This window comes from Kogia breviceps, chromosome 7 (assembly GCF_026419965.1).
Source record: "Kogia breviceps isolate mKogBre1 chromosome 7, mKogBre1 haplotype 1, whole genome shotgun sequence".
In the NCBI taxonomy this organism is placed as follows: domain Eukaryota; kingdom Metazoa; phylum Chordata; class Mammalia; order Artiodactyla; family Physeteridae; genus Kogia; species Kogia breviceps.
The window spans coordinates 56715794-56737779 of NC_081316.1; the positions used below are offsets into that span (position 1 = coordinate 56715794).

Here is a 21986-nt window from a genome sequence, read left to right on the forward strand (position 1 = left end):
TAGAGTACCTGATTTTTGATAGCCATGCAGGACCTACCTGAGACGTCAGGTTGACTCCATTATAAATAACTTGAAACATGTTTATATTAAAAAATAGATGGTTATGGAGTAAAATCTTTTTAAAACTACACAATTTTTTTTAAGATAAAACATGAAATGTCAAATAAATGTCCAGTTTGGGGTGGATCTTTTGGGATATATCTTCACGCTCATCTGAGAAGTTTAAGAAATTCTGAGGATGCTATTTTACTTTTTTGACAATCTTTGAGTCCCTAGCTTTTTCACCAGATCTCAGGCTTCCTCTCACCTCTCCAACTTCTGAAATGTACAGCGGGGTAGTAAATTAGAGCAAGGAACATTTCCTTGCTCCACACACGGTGGTGATACCACAGAAATATGGATTTGGAATCAAAAGAGTGAGACTTGGCTCCACTAATTTTTAGTCTAGTGACCTTGGGCAAGTTTTGTTACAGGCTCATGCCCACTCTCCTTATCTGTATAATGAGCATAATTATAGCATGCAGCTCATAGGCTTGTAATGAGAAGTAGAAAAGAATGAGTGTAAAGGAGCAGCATATGGTAAACATTGAAGAATCTTTCTGTTTATAACTTTCCCTAACTTACATGCCATGGTTCCGAGTCGCATGGTCTGTAGTGCATGGTAGCTACAGATGCTCAGATCAATAGCACCAGGCAGTGTGATACAACAGCTTGTCACCAGAGGGCAGCGTGCAATTACCCCTTTCAACCCATTTCACCTAATCTGTTGCCTCACAGGTTTCTCATGAATCTTATCTCTTGTTGCTGTGGTTCTAGTTTCAAAGGTTTAAAAACTCATTAACAAACATCTTTTGAGTATATTGTATGCCAAGCACTGTTAGGAGTGTTGGTGGAAGTGGCTGGTGAAGAAATGAAGTAGGATGAGGGCCCTGCCCTCACAATGACTACAGTTTCATCAAAGAATTGCAAATGTCACACATGAACCACTTAGCCATCAACATGTGTAAGAATAGAAAGAAACGTTCATTAAGAATGGCAGGGGGCTTCCCTGGTGGCACAGTGGTTGAGAATCTGCCTGCTGATGCAGGGGACACGGGTTCGAGCCCTGGTCTGGGAGGATCCCACATGCTGCGGAGCAACTAGGCCGGTGAGCCACAACTACTGAGCCTGCGCGTCTGGAGCCTGTGCTCCGCAACAATAGAGGCCGCGATAGTGAGAGGCCCGCGCACCGCGATGAAAAGTGGCCCCCGCTTGCCACAGTTAGAGAAAGCCCTTGCACAGAAATGAAGACCCAACACAGGAAATACAAAAAAATAAATAATAATGGCAGAACTTGGTGCTTTCATGTAATTTCTTTTCCTTTATATTTATAATTTAATGTGAACTGAAGTAGTACAAATAATGAATGTTTTAAAATTTGAGAGGGGCAGGATGGACAAATTGAGGCCTGCAGTGAGGATTGAGGAAGCTTTCATGGAGAGTTAGGGGCTTTAGATTGTCCTTGCAGGATGGAGGGAGCTTGGTTAGGAAGATAAGAGAGGGGACCATGATTGGTTCAGGATTTGGGAGAAGGAAGAAATGTAAACAGTGACCTTATAGTAGGCATAAGCAAGGCATATGCTTGGAGTAGTGAGAGTCCTGGCCTGATGGAAGTAAAGGAGATGAGAGAAGGAAACTAAACAGCAATCACTGATTGATCACCCACAGTGTACAAGGTCCTGATCCAGGTACCACAGAAGAAACAGGCCCCACCTCAGCCTGATGAACCGGCTTTGAGCAAGATTTGACAGCTTGCTCAGAATTCTGGTACCCTAAATCTGGAAAATACAACTGTACTGCTAAGATTATAGCTCTTTGGTGGCTTTGCAAAATGGAGCAGATGGTATCCACATGGCTCTTTCCAGGAATAGCACCACGTGGAGTGAAACAGTGAATTAAGTAGGTATGGTTATTGTGGCATGGGGCACATTGACTAAACCACATCTGAGATTTGAGCTAATGACTCCATTCTTCGTGCAAACTTCAGAGAGCGTTTGCACAAATGAAGCAGTTAGATCTGGAAATGCTCTGTGTGAATCAGTGGGATTTGTGGCATCATGGACTAATAATGGGAAAAAGCAAGGGGCTTACAGTCAGAAGACCTAGGTTTGAATCTCAGCTTTGCTTTTCTCTAGATGTCTGACTTTGGGAAGTACACTGGATCAACTCTGGGGTTCTGTTTACTTACCTATAGACAGGGGAAAGTTCCACCAGTCCCTCTGGGGGTCTGTGAAGAGCAGATAAGAAAGCAGAGGTGAAGAACTTAGCATATTTCCTGACACACAGCGGGTATTGGTCAATGAATATTAGTGCCCTTTCCTCTGCCTGTAGGAATGAAATGATCTAATGTGTGTGGACACACTTCATAAATTATGAAGCATGATATAGGTGGCCAATCTAATATAATTAACTATTTGAGTTTGAGTGATGATCTACAGACCTAGTTTTGGTGAGTCTTTTAGCCTTTTACACTAACTGCAAAGAGGTATGTGGAGAGGGTGTAGGATGGAGGTCTAAAGAGTCTTCATAACTAACAGCTCAAGCAATTTATATCTGTTTCTCCAAGTGGGATTGATTCTAGAGAAAACTTATAAAGTAAGGAAAACTCTGTTTAGTTCTGGGTCTTTATCTTCTGTGCCTCATTCTCCAGGCTTCCCCATCTTTTCTGTACTAGGGATAAAGAGGTGCCCAACTCAGCCTAACTGAGGCCCTTAGGATATCATTCATATTTTGCAAAATATTAGAGTACCTTGTATTTTAAGGGAGGACCAAACAGACACGTTATCACTTTAATCCAAAGGGAAGAAATACTAATGGTGTATTTTCAAAGATCAGTGAAAGAACTTGTGTTGACTAAAACAGACTTCTGGATACGTATCAAATTTTAATAGGGAACAGAAGCAAATATTTTGTATTTAAGTGTTACCCACTTTGGAACTAGGCTGGTAGGTTTGACTCTTGACCTTGCTGTTACCAGCTGGATGACCTTGAACAAATTGCTTAACACCTCTGTGCCTCAGTTTTCTGTAGAGTGAGGATATTATTTTTGTATTATTATTAAGAGAGTTCAGGCAAGCAGAGGTGAATCGAGTTCAAGCCAAACATAAATCTGACATTCTTTCTTCCCATTTTCTGAGCCAGTCTGGTGGTAAGCTAGGTTGGTAATGATCCCTGCATTTTATTAAGTGCTAGGGAGAGGAACCAGGTATTAGCTTCCTCCAAAGTTGCTCCCTTGAGACATCCTGCCATGGCCATTAACCTGCAGTTATGCCTTGGCTAGCCAAGCCTTGGGCGCTCACATTGTTCACTCACCCACTCACCTGTTATTGCCTCAGTGTCCTCACCTGTGAGGGGCGTTGCCTTATGTCACTGCAGGGTAAGGGCAAACCAGGTGACAGGCCAGAACCACTTGGTGCTACTATTGGTGATGACTCAGATCAAATTGCACCCACCTGGCTGGTCTTGCGGAGAGGGAATATGAAAAGGGAGAGAAAATCCAGGAAAGCAAGAAATAACCACAGTAATAAATCATTATAACCTTACATCTGTAGAACACCTCTCTTTCTCACTTCACATGCATTATTTCCCTAGCTAAGTTCTTGGGAAATAGGTTAACTGGAAAATAGCATTGTCCCATTTTTTAAGTGGGGTTTTGAAAGAGATTAAGGGACCTAGAAACCCTCTGAGAATTGGGAATTGAATCTGAGTCAGTACAGTGACAAATTTCTCTTCAGACTGACAAAGAGAACCTAGCAAATTTCGGGGCAGAAAATAACTGCATTTTTCGGCCTTAACTGGAAAAACTCAGGAGAGGTAATCAGGAGATGTTGGTGGTTACCAGCATGGGTTCTGGGGCTGGAAAGGCCTGGGTTTGAGACCTGGTTGTGGTACCTCTTAGATTTGTGACCTTAGGCAAGTGATTTAGCCACTTTGAGCCTCCCCTTCTTTCTTTTTTTCTTTCTTCTTTTCTTTCTTCTTTTTTTAAATGAGAATGATAATGTTTTCCTTAGAACATCTTGGGAAGTAAACGCATTGATGTATCTTAAGTATTTATCACAACCCTGGAACATAATATTCATTCAGTAAATACTTAATATTTTATTATTGTTATTCTTGTTGCTATTATCCTGTCTTCTGTTTTGACACTAAATAATTGTGAGCTCTGGGGCATGCCTCTTCCTTTCTCTGTCTCCATTTAATTTTATTTTTTTTGCGGTACGTGGGCCTCTCACTGTTATGGCCTCTCCTGTTGTGGAGCACAGGCTCCGGACGCGCAGGCTCAGCCGCCATGGCTCACGGTTCCCAGCCGCTCCGCGGCATGTGGGATCCTCCCGGACCGGGGCACGAACCCGTGTCCCCTGCATCGGCAGGCGGACTCTCAACCATGATTGTCAAGAGCATGGACTCTGGGTTAGGCGGAGGATAAATTAGGAGTTTGGGATTAACAGATACACACTACTATATATGAAATAGATAAACAACAAGGACCTACTGTATAGCACAGGGAACTATATCATTATCTTGTAATAACCTATAATGGAAAATAATCTGAAAAAAATACATTAAAATGAATACATATATGTATGTGTAACTAAATCACTTTGCTGTATACCTAAAACTAACACAACCTTGTAAATTAACTAGACTTCAATTTAAAATATGGTAAAAAATAAATAAATAAAATAAAATTATATAGCTTAAAAAAAAAAGAGCATGGACCTCAGAGCCAACTGTCAGATTGTTCAGGTTTGAAGACAATCTGACTTCGGGAAAGTTACCTAACCTCTATTTTCTCACCTGTAAATTGAGAATAACAGTGTGTCATTGGGTTATGTGAGGATTAAATAAGTTAACTGATATAAATAAGTGCCGTATAAGTATCTGCCTTTATTATTATCCATCCCAGTGTTAACATATCAGGAGATCTGTGTATGGTGGGTCATGGTACCATGAAATTCCAGGTAGTCATGATGCCCAGCCAGTGATGATGATCAACTAGGCAACTCCAGATCCTTCAAGTAGGTAACTCCTGGTATCTCCTTCAAGTAAGAGTAGGACCTTACCTGCCTACAACTAGGGATGTGTGGCTCCACCCAACAGATTTCGGGAAAGGAGGAGAAGGAAGAAAGGGTTTCGGTCCAGAAGAGAACTACAGGCAGTAAATTGAGGCAGACGTCCTCCCAACCACATCACAGTTTTTAATTTCCAGAATGGGCCAACATGATGGAGGATTAGGGAGAAAACCTAATAAAAATAACGTGGTCCTGAGTTCAGTCTTTAGCATACCAATTCAGTGCTTAATGGGAGATATCTCATTTCAGACCTGATTGGGTATGTGAGTAGTAACCCCCATGTTCTACTTCCCTGGTTAGGATCGGGACATGGTCTGATTGGGGCTCACCCTGATGACAGCCCTCTGTGGGAATTGTGAAGCTAAAAGACTGTTAATATGGTATCTTGTAGCATCCAATCTAAACCAGCTAATATTTATCTCGAGGTTCTGGGATCTCCACCTCTCTCAGTGAAATCATATGCACACACAAATGGACTCATTTTAAAACTGTCAGTGAGTTCCATCTTGTTTTAAGTTGTCATGCCACACTGTAGATAGAGCCTGTGTTACTTCTTGCATATTCAGGATCCTTGTCCTCTAGAAGATAAGCCAAAGATTCTAGGCCCCCAAAACAGCTCACAAGTTATTCTTGCCATATTTACCTCCTGTTTAATTTGGCCCACTGTCAGCTACCTGCCTTCTACTTGCATGTTCCAGGTCAGTTGAAATCCCTGCACAATTCCTAGCCGCATCAATGTTACTATTCAGTTCGTGCTGTATCTGGGTCACTTGGCTGTGTGGGTTTCTCTTCTTCTCTACTTTGCTTCTTAAAAGTTTAGGTATAGGCCTGGATTCAGTCTTTTGACCCTCCCACTGGTTAGCCTGTACTTGTCGGACCTAAGCCTCACAGAGTATGTTCTTTGACTGACTGGCTGCTCTACCACCCCTGCCAGTACCTTGCTTGAAGAGTCTTCCTCTGGCTTGGTGACCACCTGCCCATTTATGTCAGAGGTATTTCACAGATCTGGCACATAACAAATATCACTCACATCAGTTGGAATTAATGAACTTCTTTGAAAATTTGCATTCACTATATAAGATTCTTTACTAGTTACATTCTCTTAGTGGCAAGCAACAGATGTTTACTTTCTCTTTTACTATCATAAGCAAAGTTATTGATGTACTATTTGGGTGTCCCATGGAACCCAAGGACAGGAAGGTGGCAGGAATTTATGAATAACTTGATCTAATAATTTAAATTGTATCAGTATTTTCTCTGCTTGCATCTGGCTTCTCTGTGATTAGCTTTATTCTTCCCTCTTGCTATAGTTTTTTTTTTCCATATGGAAGAGAATGTAATATAAGAGGCAAACCATTTACATCTTATAGTTGGGTCGTGCAAGAGAGATGAATTTTCTTAAGCCTTTATATTTACATGAAGACAAGCCTTTAAGCTTCTGGTTTAAAGGAGAATTTGGGGTGTGGGTTTTTTTTTTTTTTTTTTTTGGTACTGAAATCTCTTTCCAATTAATGGAAATAAGCATATTGAAGGGGGATGCTGGAATCTGCTAAGTCATCCATTTGATTTAGGGGTTCAGTTAAAGAGAATATCCAATATGGAGAGAGAAGGTGTGTATGGCAAGGCAGTGTGAAGTGTGGAGATGAAGCTTAGAGGGAATTATCAAAGTAACTGGGGAACTGGTTTTTCAGACTCAGAAACCAAACTTGATCAAACTAGGCATGGACTCACATGATCTCAAAAGAGAGAAAAGAAACAGGAGTCAGGCTGAGCCAAGAGAAAATCTGAAATTAACAGCTGGAGAGAAAAGCACATTCATGGGCTATACCTAGAATTCTACTGCACTCTGTGCTACTACAACTTGGGGCTTTTATTCTCTGCTATTATGTGCCATTGAGTACCTAAAAGATTCCAGGAAGCTTCTGGGAAAATGGTCTGGGGGAGGGCTGTGGGGGTCCTGGAGCAGAGCAACGGGGAATCTTCAGAAAGTCAGATGTAGTGGGATATTGTGTTATTCAGAATAGCCCGCCCTGGCATCTCCTTGGCACTCACGTCAGGGAGTTGCCAATGTCAGATTATGTGATGTATGTTTGTTCACACAATCCACACACGTTTGTTCATGTATTTTTAGTGACTTTTCTAGATGTAGGAATTAACTGTGCTTCTGGATCTTTTTAACACCAAGAAGGAGCAATGAACTTTCCACATTACATACATTGTATTTCAATGCATAAATGCAAAAACTGTATAATTAAGTGTTGGTGCCTGGTTAAAGAAAGAAGGTGATAGTGGATATTGGAAAAGTCATCACAGTCTTGTTGGTAACATAAGATATTTTGAGGTTATCTCAGAAACGCTCTCCAAAGCTTTCAGTGAGATATTACTTTCCTTTGTGCTATACTTTATAGCTACATTTCGTCAGTAATCCTAAGTATTTCCTGAGCTCCTTCTGTGTACCCAGGTGCTGTGAAAAACTCTAGGAAAGTATACAATCCTTGTCATTGAGAGAGTCTCATTGGAAAGACCAAATTTACATACATGAAATGGAAAATAGCAATAGAAGCATACAAAAGTGATAAATGTCATTGTATAGGAACTGGGCCTATGCATAAAATTTATTTCCAGACTACATTAATGCAATTTATAGAAGGAAAACAAGAGTAGGATGAGTTGAAAGTCCCAAATCAAATCAATGCATATTTATTGATCAAAGTGTAGTAGATAATAAGGGGAAATACAAATATTGCATATGATACTCAGAAAGTTTGAAGTCTAGTCAAGGAGACAAGAAACAAATCTTTTGGGAGTCCTAGGAACCAATTAGAAAGCACAGAAGAAACATCATCAAAACTAAAAAACAAATAACAATAACAAAAACCATTAAGGAATTACCAGGTTGCTTTCAACATCTAATATGCAAGATCCTGTGGCATCTCTTACCTTCAGGGTGGTCTTTGCTTTGCCTGGGTCTTACTTGGTGCTCTTGCTAGAGATCTCAAATCACTGCAGGACTCTTGTGATGGAGACTCCTAGATAATGGAATCATAGAACAATTCAGTGTGGAAAAAATGGATCAGAAAGGCTGGTGTGAAATCTCAGCTGTCATTTTCTCTGAGCCTCAGTTTTCTCATCTATAACATAGGGATAGTGACAATAATGCCTCATCAGTATGGTTTTGTGGAGATTAATTAAGATATATATATATATATATATATATATATATGTCTTATAAATGGACAAGTAATATGTGTTTAATAAATGGTAATTTTCATGATCTAATCAGTTCTTTTTAGTGCAACTGGGCCACTAACATAGCATTGAGATCTCTGGGGCATAAAAAATTCACAAACCATCCAATGATATTTTATCCTTATGATAGTCCATCTTTAGGGGTATTAACTAATGATAGCATTTAACATTGATTCTGAAATTTATGTTTACAAAGTACATTCAAATATATCACCTCATTTATTCTTCAGACAACCTTTTTAGAAGGTGATTATTTCTATTTCCATTCTACAGAGAAGGAAAATGAGGCAAAGAGAGTTAGTGGCCTTGCCCCCAGATCAAATTAACAAGAAATTGCTGAGCCTCCAAATCATATAATCAAGAAGTTGGTAAACCAAACTTGAGCCCAGGTCTTCTGACTCCAAACCTCATGTTCTTCTCCCTATACTACAGGCCTCTTAACAAACACTGTTTTTTGGTGAGGTCCAGTGGAAACTGTCTTTCTCCAGAGCCCCTATTTATCCACAAGGTACTTGATATTTAAGAGTTAACAAATAAACCATGAATATTTAGTTGACCCACTATGCAGATATGTAGAACAGGGTCGTGTTTTCACTGATCAGTGATTTTAGTTAAAACCTGGAATTTTGTTCTGTAAAATCTGCTGGATTGCCATTTGTTTGCCATTAGATTAGGATTCCATAGGCACAGATTGACATTAAAAAGCTGTTAACTCCAGAGGGCATAGCTAATGAAATGTCCCCAAAGTTGAGTACTTGCGCAAACTACCGTGTCGTATAGGACAGCTCTCGATTAATCATGATGAGACTATTTCCTCTATCTAAATGAAATCTGCAGTTTGGGAAGGAGATTAAAGATCCTTCGGGGGATGAAGGAAAAGTTGCTGTGAATATTCTAGAAACAGAAAATAAAGATAGATCTACTTAATATTCATGAAGTCAGATTGGTTGATGCAAATAGATTGCAATCTCTTATTTTCTAATGACTTGGCTTGTAACACTCCTGTATCAGTTTTTCACAGATTCCTATTCAATTTTAAAAGGAACGGCTGTATTTTGTACAAATTTTTTTAAAGAAACGTTAGCATATCTAATATGATTTTCTGTCACCTTTGACTAATTTTTAATTTTCTAAGGATATCTAAAGTATATCATCAAAGGTGCATAAATGACAAAGAAAAGGTATGACACAGCATGAAAAATAGGTAAATATATGTAAGATGTCAATAAGTGAACACTTCTATTTTTTTTTGTATACAACATACTCTCAATAGCCAGTTTAAAGAAAAGAGTTACATTATTTTAGGTTTAATTTTTTTTTTTTTTTTTTTTTTGCGGTACGCGGGCCTCTCACTGTTGTGGCCTCTCCAGTTGCGGAGCACAGTCTCCGGACGCGCAGGCTCAGCGGCCATGGCTCACAGGCCCAGCCGCTCCGCAGTATGTGGGATCTTCCCGGACCAGGGCACGAACCCGTGTCCCCTGCATCGGCAGGCAGACTCTCAACCACTGCGCCACCAGGGAAGCCCTAGGTTTAATTTTGCTTCCTTGAGAGAGAAATCAAAATTCTTTAGCACAGCCATTTCATAAAGAAATTTTTAACTCCTTGCCAAATTTATTAGGAGTCCTTGCCTCTTACGCTGCACAGATCCTCACTTCCTCACCTTTGAGTTCTTTTGCTTACTTCATTTCATTATGTGGTCAATGTAGCCAACAAATATTTGAAGGGAGGAGGGTGAAGGAACTCTAGCCACTTCATTTATCCCCCCCCCCCACAAACACCTGACATAGTGCCTATACAGGTTCTCAAGAAATACTGTTGAGCTCTTGGTTAAATAAGTTAACAGATCCTATCTCAGAATAGACAACTTGTTATTTAAAACTTTTTTCTATTTCTCTTTTTTAGGCCAGCCCTGCTCCTATAATTGTCAACACAGATACTTTGGACACGATTCCTTATGTAAGTAACATTTTTATTAAGACTATCTTTAAAAACTGATAGAACTCAATCAGCTGAATTTAAAATTTTGTACCTATTCCGTTTTACCCAATCCAGATAATCTCATGAAATGATGTGTAGCATGAGTTCTGTGAGTTTTCTTTTGATATTTGCTAACTCACAGCTTAGGCATGCTGGCATTTTCCTCTTTGATTCACTGTTTTGTAAAGCACAAGGGCCTATCATGAGAAAAAAAAAAACCACAGCCAATTGTGATCAAATAATGTTAGTTTCTTAAGTGGTTCCCTGGAAAGGGATTGAACAAACTTCTCTGGGTTTCTTAATAAAGGAATACTCAAATCAATTTATCTGATAGAGTCTAGAACATAATAAGTGATCAATAAATATTTGATGGATTTTGCTAGGCTTCTAACAAGAATTAGAACAAAATTTTGGGAGGGTGAATTCTATCTATATATAATAAGATGTATGGTTTTATAAAAGCATGGGGCATGAGCTAAAAGGCACAGGCAGATCAGTAAAGCCCAAAATTCTGTATCTGAAATATAACCACTATGATAGCCAAAATTCTTGATGACAGTCTGGCTGGGCAGGGGTGATTGGAGAGTGGTGCTGGGCCACAGTGGTATGAGTGGTTGACTTTATGGAGGTCCATAAAGTCGGAAAGCTTTGTGAGTCGCCCTAGCTGATGGATAGAGGAGAGTGATTTAGGAAGATGGGACACAGATGCATGCAGACAGAAGGTTTGAAGCAAAGAGAAGGGCTGCAGGCATAATGCACAAGAACAAACAGATCCCTGGTCTTTGATTAAATGAGTACAGAGTGCTTGGTAAGTATTGGTTATTCTCAGTCTTAGACCCCAATCTCAAATGCCTACAAGGCCCAAGCAAGTCACATAAATAGATGGAGCAGGAGGCATGGGGAGAGTGGGGAATAGAGAGCACGTGATCTTCCAAAGTGGGAGCAGCTGCCACTTGGCTCCAGTGGGTGTGTACCAAAGGGAAATGGGGTCAAGAGTTGCCAGATCATTCAGTTTCTCAAGAGAAATCAGAAATTTGAATTTTTATACAATTTTACATGCAACTAATTGTCAAAAGTTCAAACACTCTGTGCCAAAGTGTGTCTAGTCTAAAGGCTGTCCTTTGGGAGATACCTGTCTGTGAGGAACTGGAGGTTCTGAGCAGGTTCTGCAAGCCAGGACTCGGCCACAGGGGAGCAGAATGCCAGAACTGGAGTGCAAGTTGGGACTTGATTACAGGGACAAGTGATTAAAACTGGGACACAGGGTCAGGACAGGAATAACAGCGAGCTTGACTTAATGCTGAATCACCTGAACTACTGAACTAGGGCTTCTTAAATCTTTCTGAACAAGAGTCATTTGGGGTCAGACTGGAAATGTGGTTAAGCTTACCGGTAGGAATCAAGTGGCCCCAGCTGTGGAAAATAAATGACTCTGTTGGAAGGAAGCAAAGCAAATATTAAAGACACACAGTATTCTCTATTCTATCTCTCACTCTTCCTACCCTCCTTTGTTTTTCAAACATTTATATTGGGATTATTGTATGCCTGACGCTGCTTTAAGCATACTTATCAAATATTAACTCATTTAATCCTCATAACAACCCTATGAGATAGGTACTATTAATTTCTCCATTTTACAGATGAGGAAACTGAGTCATAAAGAAGTTAAGTAACTTTCTCAAAATTGCACAGTAAGAGGCAGAGCCAAGAATGAATCTAGGTATCCTGGCTGTACAGTTTGAGATCTTACTTAACTCTGATCTTGCTGCTGCTTGTGTTTCCTCCTTCTCTTCCTCCTTTTCTGCCTCTCAGCTTGAGAACAAAGTTTTGTTACTTACTTCTCAGCAATGTGTAGCTTTGGGTGGTTGACAAGTTGTCACAGAAGCTTCAATATCCTTGAGGCAGGGATATATATATATATGGGATTCTATGTCTTTAGTATAGTGAATCTCTTTACTATATCCATTGGCATCATCTAAAGCAGATGAGCAGTGCTTTGAAGTAGACATGGAGCACAGAGACTTGACCGTGTTAAGTAGGACTGCTTTCTTATGATAGACCTATATTTATTCAAAGCCTTCTATTAGGGTTCTCATGACTAACTTCCAGATGCCCTCATGTACAAATAATTTATGAATAAGAATCTAAGGATTTTGAATAGACGTGCTCAATTGGTAGCCCAACTGATTAGCTAGTAAAATCAGCCATGTATAACAAATTAATCAAATTGCTCTCATTCTCCTAAATATCAATTGTGTATCTGATTTTGAGTTCTTCAAAGGGAGTTTTAAAAATTATCTTCAACTTTTTTGTACTTAATGCAAAACCTCTTTGAGCTTCCTTAAGGGTAGGATCTTTAGAGACGTTTGCTAAGTATGATGAAACTGTCCCAATTCTCATGGCAGTGTGTTGTTGAGCTATTCATTTACTCCTTCTGGATGTAAATTGATATATAAGATAGGAATTACAATATCTACCTCAGAGCTGATAGTGAGGATCTAATAAGGTTATGAATATGAAATCATGCTTCATTAACTTCCAGTTAATGGGGGTTTATTTATTTATTATTTTAGTCAATAAATACTTATGCAGTAACATGTGCTAGACCCTGAGAGAATATTAAATGTTAATATCTTCCCCCATGTACAAGAAACATATTATATATTGAAAAATGGCAGATTTAGCACACAAGCATTAATGTAGATGAATGTGCTTTGTCTCTGGACATAGGCCTAACCCTCCCTTTTGTTCCTGACTCACTGGGTGACCTTGAACAAATCACTGTTCCTTTTGCAGTCTGTTTTCTCATTCCTTGGTGTTCTATACTTTGTTTTCCTCTTTTCTGTCACATGTTCTAGTTGTTCACATAATTTCAGCGCTATTTAATGAAAAAACAATTTCAGAGTTTCCCAGAACATTTCAGTCATGTTGCATAAGAACATTTCCTTCCTTAAAATATTAACTAAATGACAAATTTTAACTTATGTGTTAAAGTCCTCCCCCAAAATAACTTCATTACAAGTAAATGTATTAATTTTGCCAAATAGCAAATTTGGTTTTAGAAATATATGGTCCTCTGTGAAGCCATCTGGTCCTGGGCTTTTGTTTGTTGGAAGATTTTAAATCACAGTTTCAAGTTCAGTGCTTGTGATTGGTCTGTTCATATTTTCTTTTTCTTCCTGGTTCAGTCTCAGAAGGTTGTGCATTTCTAGGAATTTGTCCATTTCTTCCAGGTTGTCCATTTTATTGGCATACAGTTGCTTGTAGTAATTTCTCATGATCCTTTGTATTTCTGCAGTGTCAGTTGTTACTTCTCCTTTTTCATTTCTAATTCTATTGATTTGAGTCTTCTCCCTTTTCTTCTTGATAAGTCTGGCTAATGGCTTATCAATTTTGTTTATCTTCTCACAGAACCAGCTTTCAGTTTTATCGATCTTTGCTATCATTTCCTTCATTTCTTTTTCATTTATTTCTGATCTGATCTTTATGATTTCTTTCCTTCTGCTAACTTTGGGTTTTTTTTGTTCTTCTTTCTCTAATTGTTTTAGGTGTAAGGTTAGGTTGTTTATTTGAGGTGTTTCTTGTTTCTTAAGGTAGAATTGTATTGCTATAAACTTCCCTCTTAGAATAGCTTTTGCTGCATCCCATAGGTTTTGGGTCATCGTGTTTTCATTGACATTTGTTTCTAGGTATCTTTTGATTTCCTCTTTGATTTCTTCAATGATCTCTTGGTTATTAAGTAGTGTGTTGTTTAGCCTCCATGTGTTTGTATTTTTTACAGATTTTTTCCTGTAATTGATACCTAGTTTCATAGTGTTGTGGTCGGAAAAGATACTTGATACGATTTCAATTTTCTTAAATTTACCAAGGCTTGATTTGTGACCCAAGATATGATCTATCCTGGAGAATGTTCAATAGCCCTTGAGAAGGAAGTGTATTTTGTTGTTTTTGGATGGAATATCCTACAAATATCAATTAAGTCCATCTTGTTTAATGTATCATTTAAAGCTTGTGTTTCCTTATTTGTTTTCATTTTGATAGATCTGTCCAGTGGTGAAAGTGGGGTGTTAAAGTCCCCTACTATGATTGTGTTACTGTCGATTTCCCCTTATATGGCTGTTAGTATTTGCCTTATGTATTGAGGTGCTGCTATGTTGGGTGCATAAATATTTACAATTGTTATATCTTCTTCTTGGATTGATCCCTTGATCATTACGTAGTGTCCTTCTTTGTCTCTTGTCATAGTCTTTGTTTTAAAAACCTTTACAGACAAGCAAAAGCTAAGAGAATTCAGCACCGCCAAACCAGCTTTACAGCAAATGCTAAAGGAACTTCTCTAGGCAGGAAACACAAGAGAAGGAAAAGACCTACAATAACAAACCCAAAACAATTAAGAAAATGGTAATAGAAACATACATACTGATAACTACCTTTAATGTAAATGGATTAAATGCTCCAACCAAAAGATATAGATTGGCTGAATGTGTACAAAAACAAGACCCGTATATATGCTGTCTACAAGAGACCCACTTCAAACCTAGGGACAATACAGACTGAAAGTGAGGGGATGGAAAAAGATATTCCATGCAAATGGAAATCAAAAGAAAGCTGGAGTAGCAATTCTCATATCAGACAAAGTAGACTTTAATATAAAGACTGTTACATACACCATGGTATGTAATACCATGATCAAGTGGGGTTTATCCCAGGAATGCAAGGATTCTTCAATATACACAAATCAATCAATGTGATACACCATATTAACAAACTGAAGGAGAAAAACCATATGCTCATCTCAATAGATGGAGAAAAAGCTTTCAACAAAATTCAACACCCATTTATGATAAAAACCCTCCCGAAAGTAGGCATAGAGGGGACTTACCTCAACATGATAAAGGCCATATATGACAAACCCATGGCCAACATCGTTCTCAATTGTGAAAAACTGAAAGCATTTCCTCTAAGATCAGGAACAAGACAAGGTTGTCCACTCTCACCACTGTTATTCAACATAGTTTTGGAAGTTTTAGCCACAGCAATCAGAGAAGAAAAAGAAATAAAAGGAATCCAAATCAGAAAAGAAGGAGTAACTGTCACTGTTTGCAGATGACATGATACTAAACATAGATAATCCCAAGGATGCTACCAGAAAACTACCAGAGCTAATCAATGTAATTGATAAAGTAGCAGGGCACAAAATTAATGCACAGTAATCTGTTACATTCCTATACACTAATGATGAAAAATCTGAAAGAGAAATTAAAGAAACACTCCCATTTACCAATGCAACACAAAGAATAAAAAGCCTAGGAATAAACCTACCTAAGTAGACAAAAGACCTGTATGCAGAAAACTATAAGATACTGATGAAAGAAATTAAAGATGATACAAACAGATGGAGAGATATAACATGTTCTTGGATTGGTAGAATCAACATTGTGAAAATCTACAGATTCAATGCAATCCCTATCAAACTACCAATGGCAATGTTCTAGTTCACAGAACTAGAACAAAAAATTGCAGAATGTGTATGGAAACACAAAAGACCCCGAATGGCCAAGCAATGTTGAGAAAGAAAAATGGAGCTGGAGGAATGAAGCTCCCGGACTTCAGACTATACTACAAACCTACAGTAATCAAGACAGTATGGTACTGGAACAAAAACACAAATATAGATCAATGGAACAGTATAGAAAGCCCAGACATAAACCCACGCACATATGGTCACCTTATTTTCAATAAAGGAGGCAAGAATATACAAGCCCAAGACACAAGTTCAGTTACAGCCTCTGCTCATATCCCATCTACTAACACCCCTGTGGCCAAAGTAAGTCATATTGCCAAATTCAAGGTGGAGGAAGGCGTGAATATTTGCTAAACAAGAGACTAATTTACCCCACCAAAGCCTTAAATAAAAGGGCTAAGAATCTGTATATATCCCATTGTAAGAAAAAGAGGTACAAAAGAAGGAATCTTACACTTTAAAAATATTGGTAGAAATAAACAAAGTGCCAAGGGTAATGATTCAACTGGTATGGCGAGTGATTGTTTACATTATCAAGGATGTCTAAGGGAAAATATTGAAAATAAAAGGAACATCTAGCTAGTATTAGCAGTATAATTATTTTACTTTCCTGTGAGACATTTTGTTGTCTGCCACTTTATTTCCAGAGGTAGAAATAACAGTGGAGACAAGGAACTTTGTTCCAGAAATTCCAGGATTGTCTTGAAAAACCTCCCAAGAAAGTGAGAGAGAGAGAAAAGAGAGGAGAGTAGATGAGAGAAAAGAAGAAGGAAGAGTTAAGTTACAAAAATGTTGAGAGTCCTTAGTAGTATCATGCATTGTATTTGACTGCCAAAAAGATCGTTTATGTAAAAGCAATTTGAAAGCCATCATAATATTCTTATATTATCAGTGAGATTTTTATAGAGAGCTTTAAATGTGAAAGGTCACTGGATGAAAATAGAACTGTGATTCTGGGGCAGAGGACAAGAAGGTGATTTAAAGGGGATAAAATGACCCTAGGAAAGGCTGACAGTGTGAGTGAAAGATTGGTGAGAAGAGATGGGGATGAGAGAAAATAAAAGATAATGTGAATTCAGGGACATAGAGAAACAATCAAATTAGGAGTGAGTTTCATTCGGGAGCCAAAGAATGGACTTGAGACCAAGAGGTGTTTTTAAACAAGATTTAAAAATGCATTTCTGATTGATCCCAGCGGCAGGAAGCTGAGAATAAGAACTATCTGAGGAGGAAGTTGCCATATTGCAGAAATGGGATGACCAAGCACTTGGTCATAGAGCTGGAGAGTTAGGCATTAATTTCTTTGAGTCACTTCGTACAAAAACAGACCCTTGTGATTTAGGCTACTATTCACTTTTAATTGGATAGTTTTCCAGAATTATCCACGAAGGGAGAGAACGCAGAATTGTTTGTTTCTTTGAACCATTCTGGCAGTGATTAATAATGGAGATAGTTTGGAAGAATTTGCTGATTTTAGTACATTTATTTTTCAGCAAACAAGTTTGTTTCTTTTGGTGGTGTTTCCCATGAACACTGTTAAAACTATGTTGTTGATATTTTTATCTGTTGGATTTGTAGTATTATCCAGAAATGAAGTATACTTACACGCCAGAAAACAGCTTAATATTGGCTTAACTATGCCCATGAGGCAATAGGAATTTAACAATTGAGGCAGTGCTATCAATATTTGTTCCACAGTCAAACCTAGCCAGCCTAAATCCATTTCTCATCTGCGACAATCAGCAGATCCCTTTCCGTTTGTTACTTTGCTCTAAAAGGCAAAAAGTGGAACATCTTTTAGTATTTCTCAAATATTAATGTACATAAGAATCGCCTGGAGATCGTAAATGCAGATTCTGATTTAGTAGTTATAGGAAGGCTCCTGAGAGTATGCCTTTCTAATAAATTTCCAGGTGAAGCTGCTGCTCAATTGTGCATCACACATTGTGTAACAAGAGTCTAATGAGAGAGACTAGCCTTTGAATTCAGGAGCAACTGAGTTCTAAGCCCACCTCTGCCAGTTAGTACTTAGCTTAGTTAAGTCAGACAAGTCAGGTTAAGTCAAATTATCCATCTAAGCCTCTGTTTTATTATTTGTAAAACAAGAGTAATAATATTTGCCTTTCAGGGGTTGTTATAAATATTTTTCCCAGTATGTAGAAGATGCTTAATAAATGTTCATCATAAGATTGGGGGGTGCCTTTGATAAAAAGAGCACGCCTTTGACTTAATCTTGAACTGTTGAGACAAGAATGCGAAAGTCATAGCTAGTTCAGCGGTAGGGCCAATAGCAGTTATGTAGGTTCGTGAGCTGACCTACATCTAGATCTTTACTTCTTAAAATGTGGCCCATTGACTAGCAGCATCATTATTACCTGGAAGCTTGTGAGCATAGAATCTAAGTTCTCACTCAAGACCTACTAAATCAGAATCTGTGTTCTTAAGAAGAACCCCAGTGATTAGTATGCATATTAAATTTTGAGAAGCTTGGTCAATATGGCAGAAACTTCTTTTTTCGGTTTGGATCCTACTGTCTTTGTTCTTTCGCCACACCTTTTGGTCTGCCCTTGGGGCAGCTGTCCTTTTCACTCATTCACTTTAAATATATGCATATCTGTAGGAAAAAGGATCAATTCAGTTCAGCAAATAGACACATGTAGTGGCCAACTAGTATGTTGTATAAGCTTTTAGACCTGTGCTCTCCAAGGCAGTAGCTTCAAGCCTCATGTGGTTATTTAAATTTAATTAAAATAATATAAAATTTAAAATTCAGTTCCTCAGTTGTACTAGCCACATTTGAAGTGCTCAGTAGCCAGGATGGTTAGTGGGTGCCATATTCAACAATGCAGATATAGAATATGTTCATCATTCCAGGAAGTTCTATTGGACAGAGCTGTCCTAGGTAATCATAAGAGAGAAATAGAAGGGGAAGGGAGCTAATATTTATTGAAGGACCACTTTATTCTAGGTGTTTTATATATATTACCTAATTAATGATAAAATTACCCTCCCAACTTTTGTGAGTTGGTTTCATTTCCTTCTTAGAATTAAGTATTTTCAAATCTTCTAAATAGTCATCACTCTCCTAGGAAATTGTTGGGTATGTTCATGTGGAAGACATGGTCCCTGTCCTCATGGCCCTTAAGTGTTTGTCAAATTTAAAGGCTCTTATACATGACACACACGGAAGCAAATGCAAGCAATTACTAAAAGCTTTCTTAAAAGTTCACTGATTCTCCCATCATTTTCTTTCCATGAAATTATAAAACTCCTATTTAGACTGGAATAATTCTTTTAATTATTCCAGTAGAAGACCTGATCTACTTATTCATTCACAAACCTACTTCAATCTTTTTTCCCTGTGGTTCCCTTATAGAGGGCACTTTGCTGCGTACTCTACTCTTCACTCCTTGTCTGCTGGGAAGCCTGTACGTAGGCTTGTTATATTGGACCTAAGGTGGGAAGCAATGAGAAAACATAACAGTTGTCCAAGTGAAGAATGTGATTGATGGATGAGAGTCACACACAGGCCCTTCTTTCTGTAATGGTTCCTTTGAAGGTGCACGCCCCATATACCTAGGCAAAGAAGCCACGGTTGCTCCAAGGAGTTCAGCCTAGCAGAGCAGGTTAAGAACAAGGGCAAATAATCCTGGGAAGGATTTGTATGGTTTCTCTACAACATTGCTACTCAAGATGCAGTCTCTGAACTGGTAGCAGCAGATTTTACCAGGCAGATTACTAGAATTTCTGGATCTCCAGCTCCACCAGAGACCTAAAGAATCAGAATCTCTGAGGGTAGGGCTAAGGAATCTATGTTTTTACAAGCACCCCAGGTGATTCTTATGCACACTAAAATTTGAGAGATGCTAGTGGACACCCAAAGAAGCTTCTGGATGCTAGACTAAGAAGGGGTGAAGGGTAGGGTAGGAAATACTGCATACAGGAAGAATGAAATAAAGCTATAGGGACTCACTAAAGTACAATGTAACACAGTTAGAATTATTCTGAGCCAGCATTTAATCCTGGTGTTGTTGTTGTTTAATCATGTGGGATGCTTTTAAAAAGCATTGACTCTCATAGTCTAGTGGAATCTAGCGGATAATGCAGAGTGATAGCCTGGCTCACTCTTACTCATCCAAAAGGATTCAGCTTAAATAATGCTCCTTCTGGGAAGCTAAGGTTAGGCGTAGTACTCCCTGTTGCATGCTTCCACTTCCGACTCTTATTTTCCTTCATAGAATTTATCACACTACCTTATAACCGTTTCTTTAATGGCTGATACTTCTTCCTAGAGTATAAACACCATAAGCGCAGAGAAAAATTGCTTCATCTTTCCCACCATTGTACCTTTATAACCTGGCACATTTTTGCTGGACTGGCTGGCTAAATAAATGAATGAATGGAGATATGTGGAAACTGCTTTAAGGGAATATGCTGTAAGGAACCATCCTATTGGAGGAAGTCAGAGAAAGGTAGAATTTTAGCTGGCTCTTGAAGAATAAGTAAGACGTATACAGGCAAAGTACAGAAAAACATTTCAGGGAGAGGGAACTGTTTTGGCAATGATCAGACACCTGGAAACACATATGTCCTGAGTTCTGTGTGGCTGAAGCATAGAGAGTAGTATAACGTGAGGCTGTAAAGGTAGGGCTGAGTCTGATTATGAAGACCTTGTTTTCTTGATATGAGATTTGGACTTTATCTGGTCCGTTAGTATCATCTTGCCATATATTTGGGAATTTGCAGACATCTTTTTTCACTACTCTACCTCTTGGACCTTGTCTGTGCCTGCTATGTGGTTGGTACTCTGAAATATATGTTGAATAAATAAAGCCAAAAAGCAATAGTGATCATTTAACAACAACGAGGGACAAGGTTTTCTTGAGCCTTTGCTATACTTCCTTATCGCCCTGCCATTGTTCACGTTGTTCCGTTAGCCCAGAAAGCCGTTTTCCTCCATACCCATATATTAAGATCCCATTCAATTGCCACCTCTAACAGCAAGCCCTCATCAGTCCCTCTAGGCACAATTAATGTCTCCTTCCTCCTTGATTTTATAGTATTTTACTCACAGAAGGTTGCCTGCTTTAGTGGAAAGAGGATGAACTCTGGGCTCTTTTGATCCTACCGTATACTAGCTGGCTAACCTTGGAAAATTAACTTTTCTGATACTTTTCCCTCATCTTTTCCCTCAAGTAGAGAGTAGTAACTGTCTTTCATGGTGTGTTATTTAGTATATATTTTCATTTACATTCAACAGAGACCAAAATAACAGTGCTTTTGCAAGACAGATATGTATTTCTCCCACATATAACAGTCCATGAGTGAGTTGTCCAGAAATGAAATGTCTATTCTGCTCTACAGGGTCTTAAGTAGACTAAAACACCTTATCTTCTTGCTCTACCACCCTTGCACGTCACCTTTGTGCACATAGGCACCATGATGACCTACCAAGAAGCAGGTGAGAAGAATTACAGAGAGGTATGCACAGTTCCTCCCTTTCAAAGCACCTCTGAGAAGTTGTAAACACAATTTCCCATTGTATCCCAAGGGTTAGAACTTAGGCACAAAGCACACCTACCTGCAATGGAAGATGAAACATGTAATCTTTATTCTGAGCTGACTTGGGCCCAGGTAAAAATTGGGGATCCAATCACTATGGAAGGAAAAGATATTGAATATTTGGGGACTACCAGTGGTTTCTGCCACACAGCATAGTTAGCTGTATTCTCCAGTGTGAGAGCTTTCTCCCAGAAAATGCTAAAGATGATCTATGAAGTACTGGATGCTTTTTCTTTATATTTTCTCATCATTTCTAATCTCAATATTTGAATATATTTTATAATAAATATAATGTATTATCACAGTTGTACAAATATATACTTACTCTACAGATTAGCACATATAGGGGATGCATGCTCACAAACACTTTACAGATAGAAACAATCAATAAAAACAAACTATAGCAATCACTGATTGGAAGCATTAGAGACAACAGTTAGATATTGCCTGACTCATAATAAATGTTCAACAGTGATGACCATTGTTACTGTGCAGAATTAGTATTTACAACATTCTTCCTTGTTTAGTGATCATCATCATTCAATATTAGCCAAAATATTTAG

General features: G+C 38.5%; 1 protein-coding gene across 39 annotated transcripts in view; it reads left to right on the forward strand.

The window, feature by feature from the left end:
- The window catches only part of DLG2 (discs large MAGUK scaffold protein 2), a 2077851-nt gene that overhangs the window by 1307320 nt on the left and 748545 nt on the right, over positions 1-21986 (forward strand). For all 39 annotated transcript variants that reach the window (XM_067038359.1, XM_067038349.1, XM_067038350.1 and 36 more), the window contains one exon: positions 10263-10316. In XM_067038359.1, coding sequence (XP_066894460.1) covers positions 10263-10316 — 54 coding nt within the window. The remainder of the gene's footprint in view (positions 1-10262; positions 10317-21986) is intronic.